The sequence below is a fragment of the Emericellopsis cladophorae genome (assembly GCF_022114955.1).
Source record: "Emericellopsis cladophorae strain MUM 19.33 chromosome Unknown NODE_40_length_209357_cov_118_235785, whole genome shotgun sequence".
NCBI lineage: Eukaryota > Fungi > Ascomycota > Sordariomycetes > Hypocreales > Bionectriaceae > Emericellopsis > Emericellopsis cladophorae.
In genome coordinates, this window is record NW_026250965.1 from 50,728 (window position 1) to 72,036 (window position 21,309).

The window sequence follows — 21,309 nt, forward strand, 5'->3', positions numbered from 1 at the left end:
ACGTTCTGTGATGCAACAAGAAGCCCGTGGTGCTACGGCTAGCCTCATTGTAACACGCCTGCTCACCAAAATCCCTGCTGCTTTCATGTTTGTGCTGTCTGCTGCTCTCAGTTGATGTGCATTCGTGTCGTGTCTGAACGGATCTCCGTGGCTCGAGCGGCTGGGATTGGCATTGGTCGCAGGCAACGCCGTCAACAATCGGCAAATATCACGAAGGAATGAAACCAAGAATCGTGTCTCCGGCCAAAGAGACAATATGGTGACAACGAAGGCTCTCTGGGATCGTGGTCGAGTTGAGGAAAGCGAGATAGCCCATCCAACTGGCAGGACTCTCTTGGGTAGGACCGTCCCAGGTTGGCGGTTCACCCGAAATGAGCTCATGATTAGCCACCGTCTCCAGGAAAGCGACTGGTGACACGGAGCGTCTGTGTCATGGGGTGTACTTCATCATGGGCAGATTGTCTTCCGTCACGGAGAAGGCCTCGCGGATATTGAACAAGGACGGGTCCCTGATGGAGATACGCTTTACCTTGTCGAATCTTGCTCCAAGGCTTTCGCGTCTGCGACCTGTGCCAAATTAGAGAGTGAGGGCAAATTAAGCTGGACAAAGCCCATTTCCACTTACTTGCCGGATTTCAAGAGACACCGAACGATCCAGAGATCAGCAAGAGAGCCACGCTCAACGACGTTTGCTCTCACGGAACTGGCCTTGCCGCATTAGACCATGTCGTCATGGGGTTCCACGACGAGTATTACAACAATGGCTCCGACCAGGTCAGGATAGCCTCCAATCTCCCGGTTGCATACGACCTCCGTTCAACGTAGCTCTAGAACAACTCCGTCTGTGGGGTCGTTCGTGAGCTGATTGCAAAGGTGTGCGACACCAGCACTGGGCAAGCTATCAAGTATAACATTTTTTTTCGAACCCCTGGAAATGGCAAGGACCTGTACGAGCGCGGCTGAATACAAAGACAACAATGTCCCCAAGGGATATACGATCCTTGACGACAGTACGCCCATTTTACTTGGGGATCCAAAGCTCGAGGACGGCGATACCTAGGGCGCGGCCGGATTTGTTCGAAGTTCTGTTAACCACATGCTCCTCTGGAGCAACTCGGTCATGGCATCGGAGTCCTCTCTCGATGATAGCTCAGCAAGCTCAAAGCTTCCCGGCATCAAATACACTAGATGCTGTCATCATCCAATCACGTACGAAGATAGTCTTGGGAGAGAATCGTACGGCATGGGATGGTTCCGCCATACTCTGCCCTCTCGCTGGTTATCTTTCATAGGCCCGAATGTCGCTCTGCTTCCGGATCGACCCATGATCGGTCAGACCAGCGAGCCCAGACTAACGCTAGCTCACTGGGGCGAGTTCCAAGGGTATTTTAATTCACTTTATACGTTCCCTGCGACTAGGAGCGCTATTGTTGTGATAGCGAATTCGTCGCCCTCTTGTGGAGATCCGTCAGATCTCAGAGCACAGGCGTTAACACAGGAATTGTTCAATATGAGGCCGCGCGTCCCGCTGGAATTGTACGCTCAAAAAGCGTCAGAGACCTCAAAGGGCATCTGGGACGTACTCGTGGAGGAATCGGTGACGTCGCGAATTCCTACACTACACAGCCTTCACCATCAGAATACGTAGGATTGTTCATAAACGAGGTGTTCATGCACAATATTGAGGTTTATGATCTTGGGGAAGACACCAAGGGGCATGGAGCTATACATGAGGTTCCCCTCCTTCTCCTGTCATTTCATAGAGACAGTTCCGGCGTGGTCTCCGCTATCGAATGGGATCTGCAAGCTGGAGAATGTGAGGGTCCTGCTCCAGGCTTGGGATCAGCAGTCAAGCCAGTAAGATTTGAGAGAGTATACTCATAGAAACTAGAGCGGCAATCGGCATGTCTGGATCAGATGCTCCTATCAAAGCCACCCACCTTGCATACCGTGAACATTGCCTCAAGATGAAGATATTCAGGTTTCCTGGGTTGGCGCAACCTGTCCAGGAAGGCTCAGCATGCAGCCACATGCAACTCCCATCGATCACATGCAACTGAGACCCCTTCTCAAGACTTCGCATACAGCCGCTGGTTCCATCACAAGTCTACATGCGGATGCACGTGTCTCCTCACACTGTTATCAGCACAAAGGGGCTCAGGCATAGTGGGCAGCGTCACCAGTTTCGAGTCCAAGGCAGATGGCTCGGTGAAGGTAGTGGAACAGCGGATGGGGGAGCGAAGTCGGGACTTGGTGAACCAGTCTTCCGTTTGCCTCCAGAGTCACACACACCCCCGGTCGTGTCTAGCAGAGGTCTTGCCAGTCAGAGCCAGATTCAATGTTGTGGCGTTTCTCTATTGGTTCAAACTCAAGCAAATCAAAGTTCTGTCTGGTTTGAGAGGACATATTTCAAATGGTAAGATCTATGGCACGGACCGCGCCATCTTGAGGCCGCGGATAAGTGCGCCCGATGCGAGTGTAGGCCCCATGGGCGTATACATGTATGTTCTTACATAGACTCGAACCTCTCCACACAACAAGAAGGCGATTTAACTGGGCTACTATCACTTCATCTCGCCGCCGAAGCCTTTGATTTTAGTGTGGTCAGGCAAGCATACTGTCTAGTAGAGTAGTATCGAATGCTTCTAAACCCTCTCTCACTTCTGCCTACTTCTACACTTCTTAAAAACGTCGTTCAGCATCAACACCCACCATGAGAGCACAATGTCCTATTTTCATTGAGTACATGGGGCCTCGGTCTTACTATACAGCCCTGCCTCCGGCTCAAGATCCCTTCCGACACTGGTCTCTGGCCAACTTCCACAATCGTCACGCATTGCACCCGTGGAGAAGCTACATTGGAACAGGAAGCGAAGAATTCGACTCGTTATACGCCGAAGCCAACAATCGCTATATTTATCACCTGTGGTACAATCCTGAGTGAGCGCCGTACATGGCAACGGAACTCATCAACATGTTTCCTGTTTCTGCGAGCTCATGCAGCGAAGCTCAAAATGATCCGGGCGCTGCTTGAGTCCGGCATCAATGAAGCTCTCAAGACAGAATTCGGCCAGGCCATTCTCGGTGACATCCAGCGAATGTGAGACGAAAGTTGTAGGCTAGCGGCACCAGACAAAATCTTCGTCAGGTTGAGTGCCACATCCACCAAGGATAGCTTCGCTTTGAATGTTCCAACTACAAAGCCCAGTGCTGTCAGTCCCGATGCCGAGTCAAATGTGCGGCGCTTCCTGACGAGCGGTCGCTCCGTTGGGCGACTTTTGTCCTTGGCTGCGAAGGTTTGAGACGACGATCCAGGCGAGGCCATTATAATCCAGAGATGGTCGCCTGAGATTGAGCTCGCTCGGGACATCCGTGTCTTTTACTGTGATGGCCGTGTCACTGCAATCAGCCAAGACATGTGGTGGGAGAAGCTCGGTTGGAGGGAGAAGTATTCCGAGGGCTTTGTCCCCGCTATCACTGCCGTCTGGGATTGCGTCAAGCAGCACTTACCCTTCGATAGCAGCACTTACCCTTCGATACCTGCACCATGGACGTTTTGGTAACTCCACCTTCTTCCGACTACGGCGAATGGAAGGCGCAAATCATCGAGTTCAACGGCTTGGGTGCGCATCGGAACACTGGCAGTGATCTCTTCCACTGGGTCACCGACCACGACATCTTGTGTGGAAAACCTCCCGGAGTCACCGTCAGATCTGCGGACGACTGGGAAGAGGGTACAATGGAAAATATTGTTAATCGGGAGAAGAAAGTCAGAGGCGACACAGAGCATGAAGATACTGAGAGCAATCAACCACCTCCTGAAGCCCTACCCGAGGCGACAGAGCCAGACTGGCTCGTCCTCGAGTATAAGCTTCGTCAGAAATACACAAGTTTAGCTAAAGATCAGGATAGGCTGCAGAGGGAGAAGCGTACCAAACTGCCTCTTTGGGGGAATTGGTGTAGCGCGTACTAAGGGCTCACGGCTACTAGACTTATAGTATCTGATCTATCACTGAGAACACTTCCGAGGTCTCGACCTCGCAATTATCCGTTTGTCCGCAATGCAGCAAGCCCTTGATCTCTTCTGTTTGAGAGCTATGGTGCATGCCTGCCACTAGACCAACGGCTGTTTTACAAGACATCGTGCTGCTCGCAAGAGGCGACGAGTTCGCGGATACTTGAGGTGGGTAGAGGAATGGCGGTAACATTTCCTTCCGGGCGCCCGAAGCAGGTGCTCCCTTACTGGCATAGTCCTCCAGTCCGGCATTTGGAAATCTGAGTGAGACCACCGGACGAACTTGTGATAGCCCAGGAGACACGACACTAGGCAAGCGATCTTGCCGCCGATGTCGTGGAGAGTAGGTATCGCCCGACGGAAATGTCGGATTTAGCGCTGGTGGATTTGTCAGAGTTTCGGGATTCCTCGCTAATCTTTTCGCACAGCAAGCATCTGGTACTCTTGTTGGTGGAGGATGCTGACCAGGTTCGGAGGAGTGATTGGCCGTCAGCGCATCATCGCATCCGGTCGCACAGAGGTGGCGAGCGATCTCATCATGCGCGACACCTTTGCGGTAGAGCAGCGCTCGGAGCCGATGGTTCTCAAGTTCAAGAGCCTTGGCAGCCCGTTGAAGTTCGATGCTGGCCTGAATCCCCTCGCGCTCGAAACGGGCGACCTTCTCTTGTAGGTCCTGAACGAGTTCTTTGCGACGAGCACGCGAGCGACGCTGATTTTCGCGGTTTTCGGTCGCAGAGGCCGGTTTTCTGATCTAGAACGCGCGAGTCAGATATTAGTTCAAGGTGACCAAGAGCGACCACGCCCTTATTGAGCCAGACCTTCCTAGGCATGAATACGGTGGAGAGACTATTGTAGAGTAATGTTGTTGAGTTGCTTCGATGTCACAGTACGAATAGCCAGTATCGCAGGATTTTTCGGGGAAATTGTCGGCATTTTGGATACCCGGGAAGTAAGTTTTGCCACACTATAGAGAGAGCATGTCGGGCGAATCTTTGTTTAGGGCAGGTAGTTATAAAATAAGATTGTTCAATTATACTCTGAAGACAAATGCACACACCAGCTCGATTCTTTTGTCAGATTGAGTGCTTTTGATTTCTCGCTTGCGGACTGTCTCAAACATTTGTTTGATCCCTGTGCATGTGTCAGGCCCCGTATATGATTGGTCGATGCTCAACGCTTGCAGATTTCCCCCGACGGGCAATCTACAATGTACGCGCACGTGGGCTCCTGTTTACACATTTTCTTTACGAACTGAGGTGAGCATGGCTGATGCGAGTCAAGCCCATGATTGTATGGCTCCAAACCTATCACTATATCCGTGGAGAGAAGGTTTAGAAACATCCTACGTGGCCGGTGATAGCTAAGCTTCAATCGGATAGAGAAATATCGTATTTATGCAGCTAGGCGAGCTAAGAGGCAACATCGTCCACTATTATCAACGCCTGTCTTCCCATCGTCCTCACTCGTTGTGTCCATGCAGAATGGGGACTCGCCTCCGCACAATTGCTTGCTGGCGTTCACATCTGCTTCTTAATTACTCGCCCCGGTTCTTCACATCCTCTTTTGCCTCAACAGCCATGTCTTCTCCATCACCCGAGAAATTGGTGCACGGCCATGCCAAAGATCAAAACCCATGTCCTCCCAAAGCCAATGGCGGCGTCATTGCTTCCCCAGGTCTGTCCATCAGCGAGGCTCAAGATGAACCTGCAACCAGGGCGAGGTACAGGCCATTTCTCCTGGATCACGAGGGTGCGGCAGACGATTGGGTGTCGGAACTAGAGCTCGACACTGTCACCGCGATGGCTCAGGCGGACCTGGAGAAGACAGGCGCCCGGCTCAAGATCCTTGTTCTATACGGGAGTCTGCGAAAACGGTCAGTGGCACAAACTCGCGACAGAACTCGAGGCAGTGACTGAGACATCACAGATCCTATTCCAAGCTCGCAGCCTTTGAGGCTGCCCGCATCCTCCACAGGCTCGGATGCGACGTGCGCGTCTTCAATCCCTCGCAGCTTCCCATTCGTGATTCGGTCTCTACGGATCACCCGGCCGTCCAGGAACTTCGCGAGCTATCCCTGTGGAGCGACGCACACGTTTGGTGCTCGCCTGAGCAGCATGGCAACTTGACTGCCGTCTTCAAGAACCAGATTGACTGGATTCCGCTGTCCACGGGCTCCGTGAGGCCGACACAAGGACGAACTCTGGCCATTGTCCAGGTAAATGGTGGCAGTCAGTCATTCAACACCGTCAACAGTCTCCGTGTCCTGGGTCGATGGATGAGGATGTTCACGATCCCTAACCAGTCGAGCATCCCGACAGCTTTCAAGCAATTTCAAGACGAAGGAGGCGATGGCAGCGGCAAGGCTCGTTTGCTGCCGAGCGGAAACCGCGATAGACTGGTAGATTGCATGGAAGAGCTGGTCAAGTATACCATTATTATGCGCCAGCACCACAAATTGTTCGAGGATCGATACAGCGAACGAAAGGCAAATGCTGCGAAAGCAGCCGAAGCTTTTGCTAAAAGCGCTCTGAAATGAGTTTAAGCCGGAGTTATAGACTAGATAGGACAGAGGTTATAGAATAGAGTGGCATGAACAAGCGTAAGATCCACAAATTCAGACACACGAACCAATGGATGTCTTGAGAAGCACGAGTCCGACTGATGTGCAGAGCGGCCGTATTTCTGCTCGAACGATGGTTCACTTGATGTAGCCATGGTGAACCCTCCGGCGTAGCTATCGTGAGCTGGATGTGGCTGAGGAACACCTTGTAGTCCTGGTCCTCCGTTGTTGGAGTCTTGGAGCCACCCCAAGTTGCCCACACACTCTGTCTCTCCAGTTGCTTCTCCATCGAATCTCGTAGGCTGCGGGTGTTCGAGGGGATCAAGTGGTGCGCAACCGCCATCTCTCTAGTGCGAACGGGGTAGGCCAAGTTCAAGGCTAGAAGAGAGCCTTCCGGTCCAGGCCCAGGTAATGAAGCCAATGCCGACAGTTCTCCCACGGAAGACTAGTCCCGTCAGTTAATGGAACCTGGTGATTCCTGGTTCTCCTGCTGGACAATTGCCGTAATCAAGGCCTCGGTCTCTGTTCTCAACCTTGCGTACCAGAGCAGACGCCACGGGATTACTAGACGCAAATTCCACTCGTAGCAGCTCCATCAGCACTGTTACATGTTCACAAATGACGCTGATACACTCTGTGTCCCCGCTCATGACTGCTCATTGTAGGGCGTTGAAGCCGTTCCAATTCGCATGCAGCACGTCGGCACCACGATCGAGCAGCAACTGCACCAGCCGAGCTTTTTCGTTAAACGCCTCCATCATTAGCGCCGTGTCGCCTTTTTCTAATCTGGAAGTTTGATGTCCGCACCAGCGTCAAGCGAGCAGGTGGTTTCTTGCGGCAGAATCGTGGAACCTGAAGCAATAGGCCCAGCCACTTAGCCATGTTTGATCTTCCAGTGAAATCCAGATTCACCCTGGCCTGGAGGAGACGCTGTATTATTTCCATGTCGCTATTGGTTGCAGCTGCAATGATGGGATGCTCATGCAGATACCCGCCTCGGTTGGGGTCCGCGCCGTGCTCGAGAAGAAGGCTAGCGATTCCTACATGACCAGCTTTGACAGCAGCTTGAAGAGAAGTCCCCTGTAGCATATTATCATGTACTCTGAAGGCATTCACGTCTTCCCCGTGTTTCAAAAGCAATTGAACAACCTCTATGTGCCCTTGTCCGGCGGCAGTCTGCGAGGCCCAGCCGTCGGGCGCGTTGACGTCGGCGTTATAGCTAATCAGGCTCTCGATTACGTTAACTGTACCATCGTAGGCGGCAGCCGTGAGGGCGTTTCCGTATCTTTGTCCCAACGTCACCTTCGCAGCTGAGCCAGTTGCCTCCGCCCCTACAGCCACCGCCGTCAGGTGAACGAGCTGCAGCAATCCACACCACCGCTGCAAGCCGACATGATAGTTCAACTAAAGCACATTTGAATATGAACGTCGCCTTCTGGACTATGAGCTCTCTCGTTCACCTTTTCCGATTCGTCGGAGACAGTATCCAAGAGGCAAATTCCTCGCTACGTCTCCAGCGGAGTTGGACCAGGAGCTCCCCAGTGGCTTCGCTAGCAATGCCTCTGGTCTGATATTCAGATAGACCGAATCCAACATCACGATTGAGAACCCAGTTCCTCACGACAAAGGCTCCATCATGGTCATACATATAACAACATGGCTTGGCCAGAGGTCTATCAAAGGCATTGTGTCTTCTCTATCTATCTTGGAACCCCGAGGGTTTTCTAGGGGAGCGGGCTGGCTGAAAGGATCATGGGCCGTGCCAAGCGGTAGATAGCCCCGAGGCTGAGAGCCTGAGACATTGGCTAGTGCCAGCTGAAATGACTAGCTATACTCAGGAGTGACACAGGCAACAGCCGGTGTGATGATTAGTATGTCTTCTTAACGAAGAAATCAGCGTAATCAGCTAAGATAGGCATGTCTAATGCAAGTGCAAGCAAGGCGGTAAACTTTGTATTATTTCAATCCTATTTTGGTGGCTGATGACACGGGCAGAACCGCGCGCGGCTCGTGCCCTCGCGGATGTTAGCGGGAACAGACTCACGGCTAGGGCTGCCTAGCTTCCACGAGAAGTCTCATGTAATGCGGCCAAGACCGAGACTTGCCAAGGAGATAGCCTATACTTGGCATGTGTGTTCAACAAGCTAGAACTATCTGTGGTCAAATCGAGATTGCTCTTAGTGGATCTCTCCGCCACAGCGCAGTCCATGGGACTAATAGTCTGTGCCTCATAGTCTTGATTGTACGATAGTGGCACAGATTGCTTTTAGCATTGGAATTGGGTGTCTTTTAGTTCTTCTAGACCTCCAAGAACAGAGCCTAAACGCCTTAGCTGGACTCACACACACCCACTCTCTTTCTGCGGCTGACACTACCTGTCCCAGTATTTAGGGTACCTTCTGCGTAAGTATATAACAGATGCTCCGATCCTTTTCAGGTTGACATTTCGACAAAGAACACCAGAAGTACAATCCGACGTCTTGCTCCCACCTTTTATATGATAATATGTCATTAATTACTCTGTCTTACGTTGCCTTGTTCGTCAGCACGGCTCTCAGCTCCACACAGTCTCACACTGGGACTGCAGCCCCCTTGGCTTCCGTAACACCATTTCTCGAAGCCCGCGCCTATTATGGTGTCACTGGCGACGCAACCCAGTTTTTTTCTGTCCAAACAACTACAGAGCCAGACAATGACTATTTAATCGGCTTAGGAATGTTCACCGACTCTGTCGGTGACGAGAGCACTTGTGAGTATGAAATCATTTTGGACACCATAAACCCTCTATAAGCTCCGAGTGGGAGCTCATTTACGATATTAAGTGTTTCTGAAAAGTCTACTGGGAATGCATGAGTTCCCCATTCACGGTGATAAATGGGTATGCTGGCTGCGGTCGTGATGATGTTTACGCGGCCTGCTCAAGCAATATTGCTTTTGGTGCCGACGGCGACATGATTGCTTGGTAGGTACACCTGCGACAAGTTGTTCCTGGCGCAACTTCTGTTTTGCATTGTCCAAGCTTATAGCTAATACCATATGTGCCCGCTCAGTCTAAAAGACGACGCCGTCTGCGCTACGCACGATATCTACCAAGATCTCGATGCCACGACGCCCACCCCCTTTATCTTCTGTCATACTGCCACCACGGGTTGGGATTTGGCTCGTGCCTGGACAAGCAGTGAGACCAGTTCCCTGTCGTCGTGGGCGGATGAGGGTCCAGGGCCTACCAGTTCCGCGATTGACAACGCTGAGCCGACCAACGCTGAGTCGACCAACACTGAGGAAAATAAAGGTCAAAGAATTAACCTATACCTCAACCTTTGCTTTATGGCTGCACTAACTAATGCATGGATTCTTGGAATCTGGCATTGACCCAGGGAGTTGAGGAAAATTAGCTTTAAGGCTACGTGTCTTGAGCTTGGGGTTGATCCTGAGTTGTTTCTATGATATAGATTGTCAAAAGACCTCAGACGATGGGTTGGGAACAAATAAAAGGGGCTTTTCTGCTTCCGCTGGTATCAATTTGCCTTTTCTCTCCGTAAAAATTGACGTAACCAAGCGAGGCGCGCCCCTATTGTCTGATAATTTCATTTCTTTGTTTGTTACTTTGCCCACAATCCATGGCTGTGGACAGAAAGGGTTTCATATAGGTCTTGCCCTTCTCGTTAGACGTCATACAGCTACCGTGGAACTTACCTTATAGTCAGAAGGTTGCTTCGAGGAACATTTGCCATTGAACTTGGATTTCCTGCCACAACTAAGGAACCCTAGCGCGACATGACGTTCAGGTCTCGACTAGCTGCAGTATAGGAAGAAAAGAGGTCATCTTGTCGTAGGACGGCAGGTGACAACTACGAGACTGAATAGTCGCCACAGTCGAGTCCCGAAGTGATGAAGCTGGAGGGTCACAAGCGTTAACGATTGTATCAACAGCTGAGTTTATCTAGTGGATGTGAGTGACTGCTGAGTCTTTCAACTCTAACTAGAGCCCATTTACGAATACATTCAGTGTCTGTAACACTTTGGGGTGGATCTTTGGTCATTGGTTTGCACGCTTTGCGAGACACGTTTTGGAGAGTGGCTGCCGAAAACCTTTCAGTTCAACGCGCTTTATAAACAAAACTACGTGGACGAGATTTTCCCTCTTCTTGGCCGACGTCCTCGGCAATAGACAAAATACCATACAGAATCACAGATGGTAGACACCATGTGCAAAGCATTCAAAATAGTGCATAACGATTACCTAAGCGATCTTCGTTCTCTCTATGATTTCCCTTGATCTGTCGGGGTTCGTTGGAACAACCACGATGTTGCTTTGAAACGTCGCCTTTCCCCTCCTTAGTGTACTTGCTCTAGGCCATTTCCAGCGTCTTCCCGTCGACATACTCCATGACAATGCGAATCCGGCCTGAATCCTCGTCTTCGTATGCACTCTAGTAGTATGCTTGTGTTCTCACGAACGAACTTTATCGTATTCGCTTCTGTGCTTCGCGTGTTTTCGCAAGTCTTGACGATAGTCGTGCCATCTTGCAGGAGATGCACAGCACAGTATGGGCCAAATAGTGTGGCTTCGTCGAGCTCTCGTTGCGATATTTGCCGTCTCATGATGAGTGCGCCCTCGGGGTCGCAAATTGCAATAGTACTTTCGGCGACTTCACAATGATTGGTGGGTGAAGAGGGGGTTGCGGTAGGGGAGGTGTCTCGGCACTAATGTAAGCACTTTTGCCTCCGAAGAAAGTACGCCCGCACAAAATAGGGTGATAAGATACAGGAAGGAAATGCACCGCGCTGCAATCCAAATTTCAATGCTCCGCGTCGACAGCCACAACTCGCAGTAGATGCCTCTTCTCCGTATCCATACACAGATACTGGTGCCAAATTTCGACTCCTACTAGGGTACGATATCACATGCGGTCAAGCCTTTATTTTGCAATGGAAAGATCCCAGAGCGACAATTGCGGCCCGAGAGAGATCACAAACTTGCCCTTCATCGTCGAGCCAACTTCAACCCATACCTACAGCTTTATCCTCCTTCATGGGCTAGGCTCGAATAGGGCCAAATTTGGCGAAGAGTTCATGAACACTGGTATCTCATCCAGTGGTCAACGATTGGACGAGGCTCTCCCCGGAGCAAGGTTCATTTTCCCGACGTCGAAACGGCGTCGTTCGAGTGCTTTCAGTCGGGCCAGATTGACGCAGTGGTTTGACGTCGCATCACTTGATGACCCATCACACCGAAGCCACACTCAATTACAAGGACTGCAAGAATCCTTCCAAGACATTTTCAATATCCTTACCGACGACTAGAACAAGATAGCCCGTGTGAAGATCATACTGGGGGGCCTCAGCCAAGGTTGCGCAATGGCGCTGACTTGTCTTCTCGCTCTTGAACATCCAGTAGGGGGATTCATAGGGATGAGCGGCTGGATGACTTTCAGGCAGGACATTGAAGACCTTCTCAATCCTAGCCCCGACCAAGGTTTTGACGACAACCCGTTCACCTCGGGCGAAAATCCCTTCGATTACACTAGCAATAGCGAGAACGCAGTAAAAGACCCGGCTACGAAAGTTTTCCAACATGTCCGAGATTTGGTGGCCCTTGAGCTGGAAACCCAGGATACACCACAACTAGTAAATGCAACCCCCGTGTTCCTCGGCCATGGAGTAAGAGATGAGAAAATAAATCATTCACTAGGAGAAGACGCGTGCAAGGTAATGAGGTTGATAGGATTTCAGGTTGATTGGCGAAGTTACTTGGAGCAAGGACACTGGTATAAAATCCCTGATGAAATTGACGATATTTTGTAGTTCGTTGGGAAAAAAGTTTAAATAGACTTTGCAAGAGTCTATCTTCATAACAATAGTGTTGACATTCTAGAAAATGTAGGTTTCGAGCAACCTCGAAACCTCGTGCTGATTTCGAGTCGAACACTATGTACTCTACTCTATTCTCGTAAGTTTCGATATCTCGAAACGTAGTTCTTGAACTATTCTAGATAAATCTAGACTGAATAATATCAAACAAGACAAATAAATAAATAATCACTTAAAGCAGGGATAGTGAAATGTTTTGGGCGAATATACTAAAGGTAGATACTATCGTCGCATATGGGAACCCCTGACGAATATCCCGACTCTCAGGCAGTTGCGGAAGTCAGTGTGATCAAGCAAAGTGAACTGAATTCGAACACTTGGCTATTAATAGAAGCCTACCAGACAAGTTGCTGCGAAACTGCATCCTAATACTTGTACTGCGACAACTGCTCACCCACACTTAAGGAACCCAGCGTCATCCACAAAGGTGCCGCGCTTGCCGATCCATGATCTGTCGTCCTGCTTGCTGACTTTTTTTGAAGCGACCCCGCTATCTTGTCAGCTTTGCGACCCATTTCCGCAATCCTGCTTGTCCTTTTAGGAGGACGCTCGCCCATTGCAGAATCAGAACTAAAACCTTTCAACTTCAGACTTCAAGTGACATTGTACGGATAGAGTTCAAGGCACGCAGCATGGTTTATAACACGTACAAACTATTTGACATTCCTACCAAGCCTCCGCGGGTGTGCTGGTCCATGAACACCTGGAGAAGTAAGTTCATGAAATGTGCCCTGATGCGTGCGTGGCTAAAATCATATGCAATCAGCCAGACCTCCTTTTCAACTACAAGGGCCTCGATTATACAACAGAAAGGGTAAAATTAACGGTGCTACTACACTTCCTCGTCGCTATACTAAAGGCGTGACAGCTTGAATATCCAGACATTCAGACCCGGCTTAGCCCCCAGTGATTCGCTTTGAGTTTCTTACATCCAGGCTCTCTCCACGTGTTGTTGCTGCTCACTCACTCCATCAGTGTCACGCCAAATCAGCGCGAAGGTTTCCCCAAGACCACGTGCCCAGCGTTGCAAATGCCCGAAGGGTCCTATGTAATCGACTCCTACAGAATTGCCGAAATCATTGAACAGCGGCATCCAGAACCAAGCTTGCCCTTGAATGCACAGCTGCAATCCAGATTCCAGCCGATTCTCGTCCAGCTCATGACACAACTGACACCTATCTACGTACCGGGTGTTGCAGAAAGATTTCTCGGCGAGCACAGTTTGGGGTATTTTATTGAAACTCGCCGAGAAGATCTGGGTATGGACCTGGAAGTCTACAAGAAACAGCACGACCCTGGGGCGTTCGATAGAGCTGCGCCATTCGCGCAACAATTTCTGGGTTGCTCAAAGAGGTGTCGTCCGGGCCATTCTTCTTGGGCGACTCCATCACCTACACTGATTTTATTTGGGCTGGAATCCTGCTATTCTTTGAGAGACTGGGCGGTGAAGAGCACGGGGAGCTCCTCAGGAGGAGCGGTAATGCTGATTTGCACAAACGCTTTCTGAACGCACTGAGTCCGTGGACGAAGCGGGTCGATTGAAGAAATGCCAGGGAAATTGCATGATAATCTAGGTTAGTAGAAGTATCTGCGACAGCAGGACATATTATTCAAGCAATGCCCTGGCCAGAAGCTTCAACATCATAATTCCTCAACAAATGAACAGGCAGGTCGCGAAGAGGTCCAATACTTCTGCTGAAAGCACTCCCAACCGACGAGCCAAATATCCGAACCCCAAGAGCAGCGCCAGGTCGCTCCATTGAATCGGCGAGCGACCGCCAGGCACAATGTCACGTACACAGTGGGTCAGGCTGCCAAGCGCATCTCGGGGGTGCCATGGATCGGGTTGTGGGGACCATTGTTGCTGTGCATTCAGCGTAGTGAACGAGCCCGGTCCTCTGCAGGCCTTCGAATAGATGAATTGGTGTTGCTAATAATATAGGACGCATGTACTTGAATGTCCGATGACTTTCGAGCTTTCAAAACGAGTACAGGAAATGGAATTCATAAACAAACGCAGGGTCCGCTGACCTGCCTAATATGGCAATGGATCCATCACCGGCCCCGGGCTCGGAGTCGCGGACGCGGGATATTCCCAAATAGGGAATAAAATCAGCCCTGCTCATATGAGTGCCCTACAGCTCGTTGTCCCGCATCTCTGCTACGCATCTCGAAGTTCTTGACAGATTCAACTACGTACACTGCTTCTCATTTCTAACCTGCCATCCATCACGATGTGCGCGACTCAGTAGCAACATCCTTCGCCGCCAGCGTGCCTCTCTCAATGGCGCCGTCGATGTACGCCGGCCCGACGCCCAGTCCGAGTTGATTGGCAAACAAGACATTTTCAGCCCGTTCCTGGAGTGCAGCCGAATATTCGAAACTGCAATCTGGCGGATACATGCACCAAGTTCCTTTGGCAAATGGATCTATGCTCCAGCCATGCCAGATCTGATCTTGTCAGCTAGCCTGAGCGCTGCCCAAATGTGTGCCACTTACCGTTTTCAGGATGTCCATGTCGTGGACATGCTTGCAATCTGCTGCAAAGCTCCGATCGTCGTCTTTGGGCGATCCAAACTTTTCGTTGCAGTCAAAGCACACGAAATGCGTGTTTCCCGCAGGCGTGAGCCCGTCTCCAGACATGCTGCAGACGCGCTTGCAGGATAACAGCCTCGTCGTCACATACGTGCGTCCTGATTTGGTCGAGGCGCTGTGCCACGGACAACGCTTCCCAATATTTCGCTTCTGCGTTGAAGGCGGATCATGAGGGTACGGTATGACACTTTGGCACAGCTCACCATCAACGTCACACATTAACCTGAAAGCCTTCTCTGTCATCGCTGACTGAGTCATGTTAGCTTGGAGTCCCGCAATACCAGCTCCCATACATACTGCTGTCTCGTGGCTGATATTGCAAGTCTTACCATTCAAACGAATTGTACAGCTGTCAAGTCCGAATGTCCGCTCATGGCTGGGCAACAAGCTGGTGAGGCCGTATCTGGACATCTCGCGATACGTATGCGGCTGGTTCCAGTGCACCCAGGTGCCTCCCATCTCATAAAGGTGTCCATCTACCTCGGTCGCGAAAGTTCGCCCGCCTGTCCTGTCACGGGCCTCTAGGAGGAGGACACTGAAACCTGCAGCACGATTGATATGTATGCCACTTCAACCACCTCTCTGACACTCACCAGCTGTGCAGAGATCTCTACAGGCTGTCAAGCCAGCGTACCCCGCTCCCACGACAATGACATCAAAATCGACCCTTTCATCGGTGTTGTTCGCAAAAGGCTTAATAGCACCTTTGCAAGTGAGGCCCCGTTGCAGTACCGAGTTTGAGTTGTCGAAGAACAGTCCTTCCCGCGTTGCCATTGCTGAGATTTCAAGCGCTATGGTGGTGTAAAGATGTAAAGATGCATTCTTGTCATTCTAGTCGTCCAACGGAGATGATGCTTGGTTCGTCTTGACCTCGCGTACTCTCATTATGTACACCCTTTTAGGCGTAGCCCAGGATCTGCCTAGACCGCAGATCCCGCTACGCGCCCCTCTTGGCCTTGTCGAACCCCGTGGTTTGATATGTGCACCCTACATAGGGTGACACAGTAGTCTAAGTGAGGCTACTCGAAACAGGCTGGTGCGTGGTACCCCATTGCTAGCTTATCCGGATTGAAGGCTTGGATCATCTGAACATTGTTGTGCTGCAACGTCAACCCCTCTACTCCGTACACCTCCCGAAATTATCACATGTTCATGTTCGCCGTAATTACGGCCTTTCCACAAGCCACATCACATGCGTCATGCCGAGACCAAACACCTACTCTTTGTGCCGACTGTGATTGAAAGCAATTGGCCCACTGGCATCAGCGCCAACGGCGCTCAGTCTCCTGCTCACACTGTCGATTTCCATTCAAGGTCACAGCGATCTCATCATGTGAGAAGGCGATGGGTTCGTTGTACACGTCCGTAAACTGGTTGTCACCGCAGTGCTTCATCCCAATGTTCACGAATATGTCGTCGCCCTGCTTCTTCTTTTCTGTCTATGTCGACTTGCGGCGAATTGTGATGCCTTCGAGCCAAAAGTATGCACCGTATACACGGACCAGACATAAGCTGGGGCCATTGAAGTTGAGATATAACCTAGACCATCTCTCCACAGCTGGGAATATTCACACATAGTCGGCCGTATTGGAGCAACCACTTCAGCTGCAATGAAGTCAAGTCCATGAACTTCTCCGGTGCGTTATCCTTGTCTGCGAGTTACCGAGGGGCGTCTGAGACTCTCTTCTCGGGTAGCTCCTCAAGTCGGTCGTGTAGTTTGTTCTTGATGTCTTCGAGCTTTGTGGCCGAGAAGCTGAGACTTTATATGCAATCTATCCACGGCCAGGGGGTCAGTGTCCGAGAACGTGAAGAACACTGCTCTTCGGTAGTGTTAGTAGGTGTATGGACCACTCGCGAGAGTAATTGTGCATGACCGCCGTCAGGTTATTCATGGACGAGAGTTGGTCGAGATGCTGGGCCCTGAATCTTGAAAGCCTAGCCGCATTAGTAGGTTTACCGCGGAAACAATCTCCGCCGAACTCGGTCAATAGGTCTTCAATTTGTTGCGCATTTGCAACGAGGGCGGATGCGTCATCGCTCCCCATTAGAAACCCATCTTCGGAGAGCTTGACGCCCTCTATAAACTCATGGAGGTTGTCACACAGGTTCTCATGGACGTTCTCGAGCTCAGAGAATAAGGGAGCTTTGTCAACGAGCACACCGTGTACGTTTGGCACTTTGGTAAAGCCTTGCTAGGACGGCTTCCCGACCTACTTTGCTTTCATTGGATTTGGAGGCTCTGCAATGATCGCGTTGACTGCCTCACACAGTTGGGTGGGTGTGAGCTTGAAGGTTGTGAAGACTTCGTGGCTCAAATCTTCGAGGAATGATATGACTTCCTGGGTCATCCGTTCAATGTCCAATTGTGTTGTAGGATTCTTAATTGACCGTCTCAGCTCATCTAGGACAGGCACATCTCTGAGACATGAGTGTCGATCATGGTCTGCAAGGTGTCGACTTCCTTGATAACTTCCTGACCCTGCCAGGCATCTTGTTGCAATTTCTCAACCTCTTTGGCACATCATACACGATGAACAGCGTCTCGTTCCTCTTCAGGTCTCTGAAGCCCTTCTCAGATGCGATTCTAGAGTTCCCACAGCCCTTCGTGGGACCCAATCGCTCTGAGGCAATAGTAGTCGAGCGAGATGTTGGTCAGCCGGAACATGAGGCTTCTGGCCATCTGGTCAGTCTCTCGAACGCTCTTCGACGCTTTCTTCCCAGATCCTATGCCGTGATCCGACCTTTGCGCCTTAGAGAAATCATGTTACGCCTCGAGACCCGAGCCCTTGAGGCTCGTATAGGAATCAGTATTCGTCAAGCACATTTCGAGGTACTTCTGTGCAAGACGAAGGCTGTTGTTCTTGCCAAAGTAGAACTAGGCCCGTGCCTTATCCAGAAGCATCTGGCACTGGATAGAATGTGCAATCGGGAATCCGCGGGGCGGGGCACAGGTCTTAATGAGAGCCACGAGTCCAACACGCGCTTGGCCAGCTTGGCCGTCCTCTGACTTCTCTACATTGATTCCACGATCCAGGGTATTAAGTGCACAGGGAACGCCAGAGCATCCCTGACCAGAGGAGCATTTGCCCAGCGAAAGACTCTTGGCCTCCATTGCTTTCCGCGTGAAATGAGCCGAGCTTCTCACGGCAAGTGCCACGTTGAAGAAAGTGACTTTTGACGCCCACTGAGTCTAAACTACGATGAACAAGTTCGCATCTGCAGGCCCTCCGGACGCCATCCACCAGAAGCGAGGAATTAATGAGGAGCCTGCGGTCTTCAATCGACTCAAACCCTGGAGGGCTTGGGTTCTTTTTGACGACAAGCCTTCTGAATCCAGGCGCGAAGATCATCAAGCTTGGCCCTAACATCGTGAGGATTCCCGGGAAATCATGTCAAGCACATGTCAGGTCCAGATACGGTAAAAGCGCGGGCGGTATAGAGCGAAACGTGTGCGTGTGGCCGTGGCAGTAGCTGGTAACTTGGAATGAATTGACGTGATAGTACCTGTCATTTTGCAAGAAGACACGAAGTGAGGGACGAAAATATCGAACTTGCGAAAGGGTTATATTCTTCTGCTTGAAACAAAGCATCCATTAATCCACCAACGCCATGCTATATAAATTGAATCCCAAAGCTAAAAGCTTAAACGCCAATCGTAATGTCTCATGTCTCATAGGACCTTCTCCTACATCTTGGCCCGAGTTTTCTGACCTTGCAGTCAATCCTCACGACTATCGGCCTGGACGCGCTTCACCACCTCGACGAGCTGAGGGTAGATCTTCTCGTTCGACTGGACGCTGCAGACCTTGGAGACAATATCCTCGGGACCGTTCTCGCTCATGATCTTGGCCAGTTCCTTGGACTCCTCGTCCTCGTCGTAATTTTGGAAGCGGAAAGCCATCTCGATAGCGTCAAGAAGGTACTTGATGGACTCGCCCATCTCGGCGAGCTCGGCAGCAGGTCCGATGAAGCGCTCCTTGCGGGACAGCTTGCGGAGAGGAGCGCGGCCAACACGCTCAACGGCATCCTCCAGATGGGGGTTGCCAATGCGCTTGACGATCTTGTCGACATAAGCAGCCTGGGCATCCTCGTCAATCTCGTGCTTGGAGACGATCAGGTTCTTGGTCTCGTTGAGAGCACCCCTAACCTCCGCCATGATATCCTTATCTTGCAGAGCGTCGTAAACGGTGCGCTTGCGACGGTTGTATCCGTGGTAAGCAGCGGTAGCGTGGCCGGTATTGACAGTGAACAGCTTGCGCTCGATGTACGGGGCCAGGTTGTCAACCCAGTTGATGCCCTTGATAGCTGGAATGCCAACATCCTCAAAGGGAGTCTTCTCGACGACCCATTCAAAGAACTTTTCGAGCGTCACGTCGAGGCCAGCATCGGGGTCTTGAGCGGGCACGATGCGGTCGATGGCGGAGTTGGCGTAGCGAGCGCGAAGATGGTGGTCTTCGAGGCGGTCCTCGGCAGTATTCTTAGGGTCTTTGATGAATTCGGCGAGGGTGTCGGTGGCGCCAATGGCGTTCTCGCAGGCAATGACGTGAAGAGGGGTGGTACCCTCGGGGCGACGGTCAATGCCCTTGGCAATGACGGGTGCGATGAACTTGAGAATATTGGGACCGACCGAGCAAGTGACAATGTCAGCTTGGCTGATCTCGTCGATGAGATCAGACTCGTGGGTCTTGGAGTTGATTGCGCGGTAGTTGGTGATGGTGTTCTCGGTTGTGCCCTCGGTGCCAACTTCGATGACCTTGTAGGATGGGGTGTCGTTGATTTTGTCGATTAGGGCGTCAGCGACATCAGCAAAGATGACCTCGTAGCCAGAGTTGTGCAGGAAGCAAGCAACAAAGCCACGGCCAATGTTGCCGGCGCCAAAGTGAACAGCTTTCATGCCCATGGTTGCAAGAGGAGGACCAGAATGCGTGTGAATAGCTTAGGTGTAGGAAACGGTCAACGTTTTGCTTTTGAAGGAAGAACGGTGGATGGCTATGGGAAAAGGCCATTGACAGTGAGGGGGGACGCAACATTAAATACTACTACTGTGATATGGAACGGCAACCGGGCGATAGAAAGTCAATTAGCAAGAGCGATGATTGCGGTTGACGAAAGGGTGGCCCACTCCTTGCTCAGCCATCGCGAACCTGCCCTTTCGCCAGGTCTTTTGGCGTCATTCCAGAGATGCAGCGTCATTCTCGATCCTGGTTCCTTTTCCCGCGTCTGCCGCAATCGGCCTAGCGCTCCGTGGTGCGATTACGGCGGGTCACCGTATTGGACTGTGTCATGAGCCCCACTTGTGTTCCGCCGCGTCACTCCAGCCCCTCTACAGTAATCACAGCGCCAGGAACAACAAGATTGTAGGCGGAATCGTCACTCGAATGATGGGCTTGTTGCGTCGCTTCTGGTGTTTGTTTGATCCTGCATGCTGTTCTCCAGAATTTGGCACTAATGTGCGCCTTTTGCCGATGTTGCGGTGATTGTTCGCGTCTTCGAATACTTCTGCAGCGGACGGGCGTCCAGTCGCTGCGACGCTGCCCCTGATCGTGCCCCTGTGGATCACGGCCATCTGACCGCACCAGCAGGCGGCTTTCTTACAGGCTGGATTGGAGGCACAGTATCTGCGCCCACTGGTTGCGCTGTGGCTGCCTGTGACATTGCTCGATTACAGCACGGGCTGGGCAGTTCTCCGCATGACACATGCTGTGATGAATTTGTGATGCCATAAGTTACGTATCAGTCACTCACTCACTGTTCGTTACTGCCCCGCGTCTTCCGTCCGACCGTTTCGATCATGTCCAGTTCATGTCGTTGACAATGACATCAATGATCCTGTTCACGATCCAAAATTCATCAGTCTCTTTTTTCGCTCGACCGTTGTCACTTCTGTCACTGGACAGCGCTCCAACATTGTTACGGGCCTTGCGTAACCGATTCCATATGGGTGGTCGGGCCGGCCGGCTCTGTGTCACTGCCATGATCAGATCCACCGACAGTGTCGCTGTTCACGATAATATACCGCGATGGTGCCTGCGGAAGTTCGCTGGCCACACAGCCCACCCTGCATCGCGACCTTTTCCTGGGGACTAGACTCACTGGAGACGCGCGCAGCAACCCTTTCAACAGGAGTCGACCAATGCGCAGGCGTTTCTCGATGTTGATTTGTGGATCCCCGCCGTGGCGCCATTTTTGACATAGCATTCGAACGAAGCTCTTCACGATGCCGCGCAGGCAGGCCGGCTGAATATTTTCGCAGTCGTACCGCGTT

At 51.3% G+C, this 21,309-nt stretch overlaps 4 protein-coding genes across 4 annotated transcripts; 2 read left to right on the forward strand and 2 right to left on the reverse strand.

Moving 5' to 3' along the window:
• Positions 1 to 3,547: 3,547 nt before the first annotated feature.
• Positions 3,548 to 4,685, forward strand: J7T54_001951 (uncharacterized protein; the record flags this gene model as incomplete). Its single annotated transcript, XM_051508106.1, has 2 exons — positions 3,548 to 3,875; positions 4,444 to 4,685. 2 exons carry the CDS (start codon positions 3,548 to 3,550, stop codon positions 4,683 to 4,685), a joined length of 570 nt encoding a protein of 189 aa, XP_051360719.1.
• Positions 4,686 to 5,592: 907 nt separating this feature from the next.
• Positions 5,593 to 6,551, forward strand: J7T54_001952 (uncharacterized protein; the record flags this gene model as incomplete). The annotated part of the gene is made up of 2 exons (XM_051508107.1): positions 5,593 to 5,888; positions 5,942 to 6,551. The coding sequence occupies 2 exons, from the start codon at positions 5,593 to 5,595 to the stop codon at positions 6,549 to 6,551; spliced, it is 906 nt and encodes a 301-aa protein (XP_051360720.1).
• An 8,127-nt stretch (positions 6,552 to 14,678) lies between these two features.
• J7T54_001953 (uncharacterized protein) lies at positions 14,679 to 15,092 on the reverse strand (the record flags this gene model as incomplete). Its single annotated transcript, XM_051508108.1, has 2 exons — positions 14,679 to 14,900; positions 14,949 to 15,092. The coding sequence occupies 2 exons, from the start codon at positions 15,090 to 15,092 to the stop codon at positions 14,679 to 14,681; spliced, it is 366 nt and encodes a 121-aa protein (XP_051360721.1).
• Positions 15,093 to 18,762: 3,670 nt separating this feature from the next.
• Positions 18,763 to 19,944, reverse strand: J7T54_001954 (Mannitol-1-phosphate 5-dehydrogenase-like protein; the record flags this gene model as incomplete). Its single annotated transcript, XM_051508109.1, has 1 exon — positions 18,763 to 19,944. One exon carries the CDS (start codon positions 19,942 to 19,944, stop codon positions 18,763 to 18,765), a length of 1,182 nt encoding a protein of 393 aa, XP_051360722.1.
• Positions 19,945 to 21,309: the final 1,365 nt, after the last annotated feature.